Source organism: Nanorana parkeri, unplaced genomic scaffold (assembly GCF_000935625.1).
Source record: "Nanorana parkeri isolate BGI_ZX_2015 unplaced genomic scaffold, ASM93562v1 scaffold137, whole genome shotgun sequence".
NCBI classification, from domain to species: domain Eukaryota; kingdom Metazoa; phylum Chordata; class Amphibia; order Anura; family Dicroglossidae; genus Nanorana; species Nanorana parkeri.
This window is the reverse complement of record NW_017306405.1, coordinates 337,818-352,359: the sequence shown is the minus strand read 5'-3', so window position 1 is coordinate 352,359 and position 14,542 is coordinate 337,818. Positions and strand designations below refer to the sequence as shown.

Genomic DNA, 14,542 nt, shown 5'->3' with positions numbered 1-14,542 from the left:
TCCACTCTGTGTCCTGACACATGCCTGAATTTAATATTGCCTAAACCCTGCTCCCATCCACTCCCAATGAGTGTTATGTAAAACTGTTTCACCTTTTTCACCAGGGAGAGTGTGGTAAGGATTTATGTCATTTTTCTTAGTCTTCCCATTCCCGCTGTCAGTAGCTAATGCAGGCACTTCCGTTATCAGTCTTCAAATATGTGCATATTCACATGTGTTGTGCAAGACCATGGGGATTCAAAAGAAATATAAACATTTGCATATAGCAAAGTTTAAAAATAAAATTAATATTTGTTCAATTAATAAATAGATTAAAAGGTGTTTTATTCTTACATTTGCCTGAGATTAACTTTTAAAGAGCACCTATAAAAAAACTACAATTTAAAATAAATATATATAAGGCATAGGTAAAGTAACGTATAGATATTTCAGTTTGGATCTGCTACTATCATCCGCTGTAAGCCACCTCAACTGCTGCCATTGATTTTGGTTTAGCTTATTGGGCCAATATCTATGTCAGCATTAAAATTTCCCAGTGAGCCATACCAAAACATTATAAATGTAAATGCCAAACGTCAATACATTGTGGATGGTCATAGTACAGTATACAGTGTAAAGAGTGTTTAGTGAACCAAACAGCTCAATACCAATGAGCATGGACTGTATTGTAAGAGCATGTGTGATGTTGATTGCTTGTATGACACAAATGGTCACAGATGGTGCTTGGAAGGCCATGGATGCATTTATATCCTCAACCTAACAAATATATTTTAAAATACAAAGGGCAATAATGATTGGTAAGTACAGTAATCCACTACAACCGTTCATTGGATAAGAATAGCCATAAAGATGATTGCTGATTGGCTGCTATGAATTACTGATTGTATAAAAAAAATGGCACATGGTACAGTAATTGTCTTGTAAAGCATCCTCATAAAAGGATAAATTAAACACAACTACTGGTACATATGTTTGTGTTTATTATATCATACAACAGGTATTCAGACAGATGAGGACCTGCTGGGAGGCTGGTAAGAGCAACATTAAAAATACCTGAGATCTACATGTGTGCTAAGGGACTTTTTATTGTTCTGTGATCTACATGTGAATCATGAGACACTAGCTAAGCTGGTACAAATCTTGCACACTTGTGTACAAGGGATGTACATGCAGTCTGGGTGAGCTGGGAAATTTGGTGGTAAATATAACCATGTAAACAGGCTTGGGAAATGTGAGCTATTCTGCAGAATTTTATACAGCCCTTGAACAGAAAGACAGGGAAGCTAATGAGGACGAGTGGACATCAGCCATCCAGCTAGGGACTCCTGCTTTTTCCTAAACCTAGGTGACAGGGACTCTTTAATGTACATATACTTTGATGTTCAGCCATTACTATTTAATAGAATACTAAATGATTTTGTAAAGTAGAGGAGATACATTGTTTTAATGAAGATCACTGAGGACGTTTCTCTTAGGAATACCCTAGTTCAGTTTGTATTTTATGTACAAAACCTCAGTGGGTCTGTTTCATTTTCCAAATAACTTTTTTACTTTAAAAAAACAAGACAAAATAGAAGTAACTGTAGTGACTTTCAGTACTAGTGAACATAGCATTTCATCCTCTCTTTTATTTTATTCCAAAGCACACGCTTTGTAAATATTCTGCTTGTGCTTTGACTGGCAGAAATATGTGCGCCACAGTCCCACAGGATGGCTTTAAAGATGAAAAACGCTGCTGTAGTTTAAAATGAATGTCAGCTCTAATTGGTCCACAAGAAGTCTCCTAATCCGAGTAGCATGACCATAACACAATGTAATGCTTCTTGGGTATGGAAGGAAGATTTCAGCATTGGCGTTCATTTGCCGTAATTCCTTCGCTGGCAATGTACTGTCAGTCCCTCTGGCTTCAATCACTTACAAAGCTTCTTAGGTGTATAATACAGTTTTGCTCTCAGCACCCAAATGTTTGTATGCTGTAAGTGTAACTCGACCAATATGTCATAGTGAAGACTTAAAGCTAAACTATAGGCAGATATAAATAAAACACCCTTTAATCTAATAATGAAGTTATTAAAAATTTTTTATGTATTTTTACAAAGATCTATTCTACAAAGATCTGAATCTATCTTGATATTAGCCTCTTCCTTTAATCCCCTGCACAATAGCGCTATTGCACAGTGCTGTCATTCTAATACTGTTAACAAGGAAGGAATAGCAGAAAGATGTTCTCATCTATGTGCCGCTATTCCTTAGTTGTCCAATAATAGGCTGGGGTTGGTCCTGGACCAGATTGTATTGCTTAACTGCAAGACCTGTCAATCATTTTAGGTAGGCTATACACGGTGTGCACAGTGGGTGCCCGTGTTGGCGCCCTTCCACCCGGCATCCCTCGATCAGCTGATTGAAGGAGCAGGTTGAAAATGTTTCCAATCAGCTGCAAGCTCCATTGGTTATTTTGATAGTGACCGGTGGACACTGTAAGAATACAATGGAAACAGCAGGGGATTCCTCCAGCCAGACTCATAAGCATTAATGGAGGAATCTGTTAAATTTTCTTAGTTCACAGCGCAGGTTGAACAACAAAATATATAACCCTGTACACCCAGCTTTATAATCACTCAACCCCTGTTCTGCTGTAGGTATGGACAGCAAAAGGTTTGAAATGCTTTTCCAAACCTACAATTTTGTACACTCGGTGCCACTGCACTAATTCTTGCCTAATCTTGCAATTTATATTTATTATCAAGTAGGATTAACACCCTGATATAACAGATGGAGCCATTTGGTAAGCCTAACTAGTCTTCATGAAAATGGTGCCATTAAGTGGCTGCCTCTGCTGTGTAAAAGGGATCCACCAATTTTAAATAAGACCAACTTTTAAAAGGGTTTTTCCACTTTTACAAAAACAAAGTGATCATTGCAAAATATTATTAACAGGATAAGTCCAGTTGAATGCGATTGAATACTATTTGCTGCCCAATTTTGTAGAACCCTACCCTTGGATACCAGGTAATCATATGATTGCAATACCTTCCAAGGCTACTAGAAACCACTGAGCTTCTTGGTGCATAGGTTGCAGCTCCAGCCCCTGAAACCCAGTGTACCAATGGGCATTACTTTTTCTTTAACACAAATGAACAAAAAATGTTTCAATTGTTTCCCCTAAATAGTTAAATGCTTTACACTGATCTACAAATTTGAATAAATAAAGATGCAGGGTTCTACATATTAAGTATATGTGTTTATCTTGTGCTGTAGATGCTGCTACATGTACTACAAGATCAATCGCATCATTCATTTAATAAATATAGATATGTTAAAAAATAAAAATCATACTGTAATCTTAGGTGAACTGAAGCTTGATTTACCAATGCTTACTTAGTTCAGACCATGTTTTTAGGAAACAAAAACTTAAACTGCCGTCTTGTGATTTAATATTTAAAAAACAAAAAAAACATTACAAATTATAATAAAATTGCCACACTTGAATGACCTTTATTGTTTTACACAAACCCCATAAAATCTGTTAAAGCAAGAAAATACACACAAAATCAACATTTTTTTTAAATCTTTCTTTTAAGTATATGCTATAAGGCAATGGTCATGAGAATAGTAATTGGTCTTTTAGTGAGTTGACAATATTTACTAACATGGTGCAAACAGCAATGGAATGCAGCAATACTTATCAACCAATAAGATACTAGTTGTTAACATCCAGTGGTATTCAGACACATGTAAGCTGATAGTTAATTGGTTATCCAACACAATGGTACAATCACATTTCTTAGTTATGATGATGTTTTAAGTAGAACTATGGCCTCCCATTAGAAAAAAGTGCTGCAGCATGTATTATAAGTGCATTGACACTTACATTTTTTTTATTTACTGCAAAGTCTTACAAATGCCTTTTGCTCCTGTCAATGAAGTCCACCTAATGCAGCTTCCTGTGATGGGGGACAACGATGCTGCACTGCTCCTAAATTCAGATCAGAATTGTCATCCTCATGCAGGCTGTGCCTGCTTAAACTACAGTGGAATGAAAAAAAAAGTGTTGCAGTGGGAGCGGCTATCAGCCAGTAGCCTGTAGCTTCAACAAGCACCTGCCAACACCTAGTCCTGCACGCTGCTTCCTGGATTGACAGCACTGCCTCTGTTGCTGAAAACCTCCCATCGTGAGCTGCAGTATCGTGGGGTTGGGGGGGAGGGGGTGGGGGTTGAATGATACACAAATGAATGATTTGGCTCACTCAGAGAAGGTAAAGGACATTTTTTGTTTACTCTATGAGGCTTGTCCTTGTGCACAATAATAACTGGATTCATGACTTGCTCAGACTGTCACACAGGAGCCCTTAGATGCACTTTAAGCCCAGTCTTAGAGGATACCATATGTAGGCCCCCATTTTAATAAAGCAAAGAGAAAACTATAAAGTGTATTAACAAACTTCAACCATTCAGAAATCATATTTCGTTGTGATCTTAGATGTAGATATCTGTGTGGTTGTTTGTAGAATTTGGAGATTGTTACTTCCTGCACCAAGTTATTAAATAAAGTCCAATAAATGAGAAAATGAAAAGACTGATTTGGTGTCCTGCTCCAATAATGATGATCAGGAAGAAGAAGGAAAACCAAATGATATCTGCTCACCAGGATGACTGTGTTTTCTTTGTACCCATTTGCTGGGTTTCCTGCGATTTAATGATCTCCCCACTGGGGGACAATGCAGATCGCAAGTTTCTATGTGGGTACTATACATGATACACACCAGGTCACAATTTTCAACAACGCTTAAAGGGATTGAAAGGAAGAAGGGGATGAGAGAAGAATCCTCTGGATTTGTTTGGGAATGTGGAACATTTATTGTGGAAGGGCCTTTAGTATTGCGTTCACTTCTTCCGCCACGGCTGTCAGTGCAAACTCAAACTGCTCCTGGAAAATAGAAACAGTAAGACATTTAATTTGTGTAACCTTTGTCAAAGGCTTGAACTGTTAAACTGGCATCATGGAATCTGAGTGGTTAGTGCTTTTGTATGGCAGTGTTAAGGTCATCATGGCACTTTTATGTTCTTCCTGTGTTTGCATGGAGGTTCCTCATGTGATCAGAACAGATCAAAATCTTACACTGCTATCATAACAGCAGGTGCATTTGGGGCTGTTTAAATTGGGTTTGGTGTGAATTTTAAATTGTAAACTTTATTGAAGCAGGTGTTGTGTTAAAGGTTTTTTGTGATATAGATATAAAAAATGCACACATTTCATCATAAAGTATGATTACAGAACACCTGGACCTAGCATCAAATATAAATTCATGTTACGGGCATGCATGCTTAGTGATGTGTAATTGTGACGGTATTTATTACCTCTCGCTCACACAGCTCACACAGTATTCTCCCTAATAGTGACTTTATCTGTTTTTCTCCCCAGAAAGATGGAGCTGTTTAAGTAATGGCATCATCAAGGGTCAGCATCTTCTTCCTGCACTAAGATGCTGGAAGTGGGGTAATATGGAGCTCATATTAAGGGTAAAGCAAAATGTCAGGTACCGAAGAGGAAGGTTACTCATCAACATTTTACTATAGGGCCCTCTGATGAATAGTTAAGCCACTGGGGAACTTTGGTAGTGAAATCTCAGAGCTGCCACAGCAAATAAATATTAGAAAACAGCTAATGACTGGCTTTGTCTTTAACTGAATTATCACTTTGGGGTGACTCCCCCCATCAAAGGTTTTAGAGTTTTTGGGTGTGATCTACTTGTCTATTGTGTGTTCAAAAATGTCAGACACAGATCAGTCCCTACTGCAGTCTCTCACTTTGTACCTTGCTACAGTTACAATGTAACGTCCGATCAATGGAGAAGAAGAGACTGAGTAAATGCCTGCAGCAGACTGATGTTATCATAGTAGCCATAGTAGAGTGACTTGGATGAAGCTCAAGGACTGCTTTTAAAGTGTATGTTACCACAAAAATTCCTATCACATATATGTGTCTGTGTTTGATGTTGTTGTATGTAAAAGTAGCCTGTTCTTCATTGTATCTTCATTGCACTGCAATGCCTGGTAATCCACGCTGGCATGATCAGTTTATGTATGTTCTGTGTTTAAAATACAGGTTGTTATGCTAACGCACAGTGTGGCAGTATCTCTCATAGTCTGTATAGCCCTCACACCCCTGCCACACCTCCTGCCCATTCACGCTGTATTAACTGAAGCTGCCATTGTTGGTTTTATGATTCTATAGGCTAGGAGTTTACATATACTTGATGAATGGTACTACTTTTGCTATTTGTCAAGACATGCCAAGAATTTATTCATAGCGTTATCGAGAGGTCCATTTGAAAGGAAAATCGTGGTCTCTAATATAACATGTTAGTAATTTTGCCTCACTTTCTGAAGCTGGGAGGGCTGCTGATATGTAAATTAACTGCTTACCAAAGCAGACACCAACAATAGATTGTTGCCTGTGCTTGACCTGCTTTGAGTGCATTAGGAGATAGAGGAAACTATTGTAGCATCATGACTGACGCAAGAGTTAAGCAAACCATCAGAGCAAAGTTTTTTGGTTCCTAATTTTTAATTGCTCAACTATAACATCCTGAAAGAAGGAACTGCCACAACCAGCACCGTGTTTTCTTAATATGAAAGTATATTTTCTGAAATTGCATTGAAAGTTATTTTATGTTGTCTGTAGAGATGCAAAAAGGTCTTGTCATGGTTTTTCTGCAACTCAGTGTTGCATTTCCTGTTTTTTCATGCCATTAATGGCGAACTTTGATTGCAAGGTCTCATTACATGAAGCATTAAAGTATAATTGCCCTTTCACTAATCATTTTGTAATTGCCTCTGTAACCTAAGAAAAAATGTCAAGAGGATCGTTTACTTTTATTAAAGGTAAATCTTGTTTTCAGCAGCATTTCCTGGCCCTGTGTTTGCATCCATCTTTGATGTAAACACTTATGAATAAAGCATGTTTTACAGGAACTGCATTATTAGGTACAGTTTCCAGCTTTTCTGATGATCCCCAGGAACAATGGAAAGCTTTTTACAGTCTTCCAAACGATATTTAACAGAATAGTTTACATGGGCTGTGAACGTAAAGACACTGGTGAAGTAATTTGGGTGGCTGTTTGCCTGGGGACTTGCTCTAACTGGCATTTGTAACCCGATTTTTAATCCTTAGACTCAAATTAATTGAAAAGCCTACAATTTCTTATTTGTATTCTGCTGGCAAAGTGTGTGGTTTGTTTAAATCCATCAAGTCTAATTCTCCTGAGAGCACACAGCCCTGGCAAGTAATCAGATACTTATAATTTACCAGGCATTTCCATGAGAGATTTGGGCAGTGGAACGGATTGGAAATAGAAGAACGATGTGATTACCATTTAGCCCACAAAATAAGGAGCTAGCATCTTTTCTTATGAAGCTATTAGCTTTTATTTTTTGGTTTGTGTTATTTGTGTGTTGAAATGAAAAACAGACCACAGTAGCAATATTAATGTAGCAAAGCTTGATAGGTTTCATACTAGGTTTGATAAATCATTACTGATAATAATTTGTTTGGGTGATCTTTACTAAGCTTCATATTCAATATTATAGACACTCGTGTACACATATCAAAAGCTGGTATCTAGTGCACATTTCAAAATGTTTGTAAGTTTTAGTGATTCAAGCAGCTTTTCTAGCCAGACATGTGCATGACAACTGTCATTAGTTTAGGCTGACCACAAACGTTATGGGCTATTTTGTAGGGGTACTATATGAATCACTGGCCACAAATATTTATGGGGGTTTACATTAAGGGTAATATGGAGCTCATATTAAGGGTAAAGCAAAATGCCAGGTACTGAAGAGGAAGGTTACTCATGTGCAAGTTGGGAGTATCCCATCAACATTTTACTATAGGGCCCACTAATGAATAGTTAAGCCACTAGGGAACTTTGGTAGTGAAATCTCAGAGCTGCCACAGCAAATAAATATTAGAAAACAGCTAATGACTGGCTTTGTCTTTAAATGAATTATCACTTTGGGGTGACTCCCCCCTTTAAAGGTTCTAGAGTTTTCGGGTGTGATCTACTTGTCTATTGTGCAAGTTGCTTGCATTACTGTACTCAGTGTTACATTAGGGTCTTCTCTTTTATCTCCTTAGATTTTAGTACCATGGGAACACTCTACTGTCATGTCTCACATACCTGATTTAAGTAACTCTGATATTCAATAATTATCAGTTATTATCAGTTATTACTGAATATGAATTTTTTTTCCAACCTGAGTCTTCTGAATGTATATGAAATCCTCGGGAAAGTAGTGGGCAGCACAGTGGCGTAGTGGTTAGGACTTCTGCCTTGCAGCCCTGGTTTGAATCCTGGCCAGATCGCTATCTGCAAGGAGTTTGCATGTTCTTCCTGTGCTTGTGTGGGTTTCCTCCGGGTACTCTGGTTTCCTCCCACATACTAAAGACATGCTGGAAGGTTAATTGGCTCCAGTCTAAATTGGCCCTTCTATGTATGTATGTATGTATGTATGTATGTATGTATGTATGTATGTATGTATGTATGTGAGATAGGGACTAGACATGAGCACCAGTAAAAAATTGGTTTTGTTTCGTTTTCAATCGTATTTTTCATTATTTTGTTTTTCGCGATTCGGGTTCCGAAAGTCAATTCATTTTGGAATTTGGATTTGGACAACATTTGTTAGCGGTAGTCTGTACGAATTTTCGTTATGAACGCATTGTCGTTGCAGCAAAGTGACATTAGACAACAGAAAAATAATAATTATTTTTAACAGTCTGCAGAAGGAAAAAAAAAAAAGAGTGAGGTTCCCCTCCCAATTCATACCAGACCCTTTAGGTCTGGTAGGAATGTTAGGAGGGACCCTCCAAGTTAAAAATAAAAAAAGTGCATGGGGGTCCCCCAAAAACCATACAGGCCCTTTGGGTCTGGTAGGTATTTTAAGGGGGAACTCCACCCCCCAAAATGGGGAAAAATAAGGTGGGGGCCCCCTAAAATTCCTACCAGACCCTTTATCCAAGCACAGGCCCAGCAGGGCAGGAAAGGGGGGGGCAATTGAGCAGCCCCCCTCTCTCTGCACCTTACCAAGCCACGTGCCCTCATCATTGGGAGGGTGTCTCATCCCACCAACCCTGACCCAGTGGTTGTGGGGGTCTGCGGGCAGGGGGGCTTATTTGCATTGGGGTACTCCTTTAATTATGGGGCAACCAGATGCTGCCCCCCCTTGTGAATGAGTAAAGGGTACTCGTACTAAAGGGTTAAACTAAAATGTAAATAAACACACCACACTTTTAAAAAATATCCTTTAATTAAAAAAAACTAAGTGCATTTTTGACAATTTCTTTAGTTAAAAAAAAATGGCTCCATTGATGTAATCCAGCGTCAATCACGATGCACGACAACTACCGACTCACCAAAATAAAAAAAGTTCCACCGCATGACAACCCGTCCAAACCTGACGAAGACTCGCTGCAAAATGACATCTCTGGCCAGAATGTAAACGAATGGGCGGAGTAAGCCGTGATGTCATGGGGCTCAAGCCGCCCATTTGATATTCTCAGCTGTCATAATCCGGGACCTCCTGAATGCTATTTGTTTGAAAAAACATTTCATTTTTTTTCCTTTGTCTATTGTCACTTTGCTGCAACGAAAATTCGTCCGAAATGAAAATTCATACATACTAGCGCTAACGAATTTCATCCGAAATTTTAGTTATCGGAAATTCGATAATCGAACAATTATTGTTCGATTTCTTTTGTCCCATCATCCAACCCCCGTTCGATTTCCGCTCGAATACCCCATCATGCACAGACCAATGTAGATTTTGATTATCGTTCGTTAGCAATACTAACTAGCGGAATTTCCACGATCGACAGGACGGAATTTCTTTGTGCATCTGCAGTGTTTACGTTGCGATTTCTTTCTGTACAAAAACACTACTAATCCATCGATTTTCGTACGATTCGAAAAAAGTTTTCCGGCCCGCCTGATTGAGGAAATTCACCCAGTTGTACAGTAATTCTGATCGTTCACTTCCCATCAACTGGCTGATTATCGTACGAAAACCCGATCGCGTTCGATTTCCAAAACTATAATGGCAACTAAGGAGAAGAAAGCTTTCATTGGAAAACTATGGGGTCTATTCACAAAGATCTTGCAGAGAGATCAGCGTCCCTGGTTACCAGCTAACCAGGGACGCTGTCATTACACACTGTGAGCGGCCTCTCCGTGTTCTCAGTGTTACCTGGTAACCAGTAACGCATCTGTCATTCCTCCCCCGAACGCTCTGGGAGTCTAATAGGCTCCCAGCCGCCCAGGAGAGAAACACTTTCTCACAGAAAGGTTCACTCTGCTCGATCGAGGTGAGTAAACCTTTCCCTGCTTGTTTTTTTCTTTTTTTTTTCTGAAGAAGAAAAAAAAAAAAGAAGAAAAATCCCTATAGGAAAGCATAGCTAGATTCCTATTGGCTATTTCAATTTGCAATTACCAACAGCAAACTAGCTATTGCACCCGCCCACTGCGGCTGTCAATCAGCAGCGGGGGACCTGCAGTTCTCCATCAGGTCCCCGTCTGGTGATTGACAGCAGCAGAGAGCAGGTGCAATAGATAGTTTGCTATTGGCTATTGCAAAGTGAAATAGCCAATAGGAATCTAGCTATGCTTTCCTATGGGGATTTTTTTTTTTTTGACGGCAACAGAACCACCCGGCCAATAGAAAACAGTTGGGTGGAGCTAGCTGTCACTGCTAGCTCTGCACAATCGGTTTATATATTTTTTCCTATATTTACATTTTTTTCCTACACCTACAGAGGGACCGAGCAGAACAGCCGAATGCCGCTCAGCGGCATTTGGCTATTTACTCACTGCTATTTGGCATCTATAAGAATAGACCCAACAGCAGCAAGTAGCCTGCCGGAGGTTCGGCTTAGCCGATCCAGATGTTGGATCGGCTGAGTCGAACTCCTTCTGCACTTCAGGTCGTCTGAACATGCTGAGCGTGTTCAGCTGACCTGAAGCCACCCGATGTACAGCGATATACGGCTGGAATCAGACGTACCAGCCTGAAGTGAATAGCCGAACAGTGTTCGGCTCACTTTGCTTGGGGTTGGTGAGTCACTAGGCTGCCTACGGCAGCTTAGTGAATAGACCCCTATGTAAGGGATTGGATTTTTGAAAGTTACTTTAGCATATGTTTATACAATGTGTTGAAGAATCCACTCCTTTTTTTGGGGTTCTCCATATATTTGAAGTATAATCTCTGGCAATCATTTATCTCTAGTTTATAATAATAAAATGTGGCCCAGTATTAGGTGCATATTATCTTGAACAAATTAAAAATATGATCCAGGTCTTTTGGGGAATATTGGAAAGTCATTGGAATTCATACTCAGACCTAAAATAGTTTTTTTGATAGATAACAGTGTATTTAATTAGGGTCTCCTTGAAGAAATGTAATTGACAACAATGTCACGGTTTTCATTATGAACGGCATCCCTGGCATAGATGAAACAGGATGAGAGCGGTGATACCATGAATTAAAAATAGTAGATAATAATTTCCTCTCCAGCTGAGAACACATCCTGTATATTAGACCTTGATCCGGGTGCCTGAATAAAGGTTATTTTTTCCTTTTCTATTTTTTTTCCATAATAATTGTTATAGATGGATTTATTCTACCCTAAGATAATTGTATGGAGAACAAAGAGATAAAATCACATATACAAACATTTAAATCTATTTTCAGGGATAGTCAGCAAGGCAGTTAACCCGTTCTCTTGTGTTAAATAGGTAAGTTATTTCCTTTTAAGGAAATGAGGCTAGTGTTGATTTTGTTTTTTTCTATATGTGTGTGTGTGTTTATACAAAGCAGAAAGGGCCAGATAAACTTCAGTCCCAATAATAGGGGAGGTGCTGGAAGACCAGGATGACTATTGTGTTGCCAAAGGAATTTGCATCTTGACATCTGCCCATCCTTTTTTACACACAATGAAATACTTGCAAAGTCCTTTTTTTATGAAAAAGAGGACATTTCTGTGCAATAATACAGCTACTTTAACATAAAATATAAATACTTAAATATAAATCATTAACATTGTATTGCATCACTCTCTTTGTTTGCAGGATCCTTGATTGTTCAAATCAGAACAAAGAAATAAAACAATGGAGAGAGACCTATGCTGCCATACCCAGCTATCTCATGTTCAGATGAACACAATAAATTAGACAGTATATACAGATGCTTAGTTAAGATGTAAAAACAAAATGAATAAGATGCTATAGTGTTATGTTAATGAAACATTGTCTATATTTCCCATATTTGGCTGACAGTCTTCCTTTAACACAAAAACAATCAGAGATAAGCCTTTAATATATTTTAATTCCCTTGCCGTTTAATTGACAGTACCTTTGTCTGCACCATGCCTGGTCGCTGGTCTCTCAAGTGCTCCAGAGTCGCCGCAATATCAATCTCTTTAGCACCTGCAACAAACCATAAATTGGGCTCAGTTCAGAGAACACGATTATTCAGGCTGCATCTGTCAATCTCTTCCTAGCCAGTTCCCCTTGGACAGCAGACCAATTGAAAAATATTAATTCATGCCTCAGTGGACGTGGCAGACAGATGCAATTGTGATGTTCATACAGAATAAGAAGAGTATAGCTTTGATTATCATCAACGTAGGAAAAGAAAAAAAGAGGTCTCTCAAGAGATGTTTGCCTATTGTGTGCTCCATTGGTACAGTCTCTAACATAAAGACCATTCCTGTGTGCTAAAATGAAGATACAATCGCTGTGAAGGTGTGGAGTTTAAAAGTAAACTGATAATGTGATAATTACAACATGCAAAAGGTTAATTGTGAATGTTTGACCGATATGGTTTAGTGGGTAATGCCAACAGAATTTAAAGGTACACTGCAGTAAAAAAAGTACATTTTGCAATTAGTTAAAATTACAACTGTTGTCAGTATGCATATCTGCTGTATGGTCCGAAATGGTCCGAAATCTAATCTTGTGAAATTGTAACCACTACAGCCTTCTGCATTAGAACATTTGAAATATAGGAAATAACTATGTGACAAGTTAATGCTTACATTCTTGTGTATTGCAGGATTTGAAAAGTCACTTTGCAACTTTGTCAAGTGTTAATTGGTGTATTTGCTAGACATAAATACACTTGATTTTGCCAAAATAAAGAATTTCAATAATGCATAGCAATTTGTAATATTTGTTCTACACTCAAATCTCATTAGTTGCACCTGAAGGAAAAAAGGTCTTGCAGAAAATTAGAGAATTTTCACCATGTTCTTAAGATAGAATTACTGCTTTGCTGTATTTTATTATAAACGCAGGGCATACAGTACTAATAAACAGCTATAATATATAGTTCCACCAAAGCTAGTATTAAAAGAATGATATCTTCCCTGGACCTAAATTATTGAGTAAATACACTTTACTTCAAACTAGAAGAATGTCTAGTATATCTAATATTTATATTGGAGGCTTTGTAATCACTTGTAACACTAGATGAATCAAGGGTGAGATTCATAGAAGCTAGAAAATCAGAACAAAATTGGAGTTATTTGGTTTAGCAACCAATCAAATCAGAATCCAATTTAAATTAAAACAAAAGGTGGAACCTGATTGTTTGCTACTGGTAACAACTCTTCAGATTTAAAAAATCAGCCCCACAATATTTTGGAAAACTGTCTGCCTCTCTTCCTCCCATGTTCAGGTTATACTGACCAATAGCTGGAGTCTCAGACCAAGATATATATATATAGATAGATATTTCCATCAACAAATGTCTTTGTCTAAAGCTACTGAAGAAAAAAACTCTTAAGTGTATTTAAAATTCAGATTTTTAGATGCTTTGATTTTACCGTGGCATTATAGCAGCACTTTCTAAATAATCTCAATTTAACTGTGACAGATCAATTTATTGACAGGCAGCTAGAACTCAGATATATCTAATTTAATCCCTTACAATTATTTATTTTGAGATAATGTTACCGTGAAGTGAGACAGGTGTAAAACAAACGACCAACAAAGACACGCACATACATACACACAGAGCACAAATACAGAAATACTGCCGCAGCGCGCGCGCACACACATGCAGAGCACACACACAGCACACACACACATACAAGACACACATGCATGCAGCACAAATGCACACACATACAGCAAACACAACATGCATATAGTACACACACATGAAAATGTGCACATACACAGCAGATGTACACACAGGGCACACACAATGCACAAAGCACACAGGTTACACAGCACAGTGCCTTTGGGAAAAAAAAAATCATACAAATCATCATAAATTAAGCAGAATAATATCAGCCTTTTTCAACATGCCATATGACCAATGTACATATATAAGTGAGCACACTATTACAAATGATTCTTAACTTGGTAACTTACAGTAAAATGGCAATATGCAGAGCAACACGGGAAAATGGCATTGGGCCACAAATGATGTTAGTTCTGGGGCTTCAGAGGTATGGAGAGAGACAATGTAATAATGTGGC

At 38.3% G+C, this 14,542-nt stretch overlaps 1 protein-coding gene across 1 annotated transcript in view; it reads right to left on the bottom strand.

The window, feature by feature from the left end:
* Positions 1-4,474: 4,474 nt before the first annotated feature.
* The window catches only part of PTPRN2 (protein tyrosine phosphatase, receptor type N2), a 288,746-nt gene continuing 278,678 nt past the window's right edge, over positions 4,475-14,542 (bottom strand). The window contains exons 12-13 of the mRNA XM_018553983.1: positions 12,409-12,482; positions 4,475-4,927 (exon numbers count right to left, since the gene is read on the bottom strand). Coding sequence (XP_018409485.1) covers positions 4,856-4,927; positions 12,409-12,482 — 146 coding nt within the window. The 3' untranslated portion in view covers positions 4,475-4,855. The remainder of the gene's footprint in view (positions 4,928-12,408; positions 12,483-14,542) is intronic.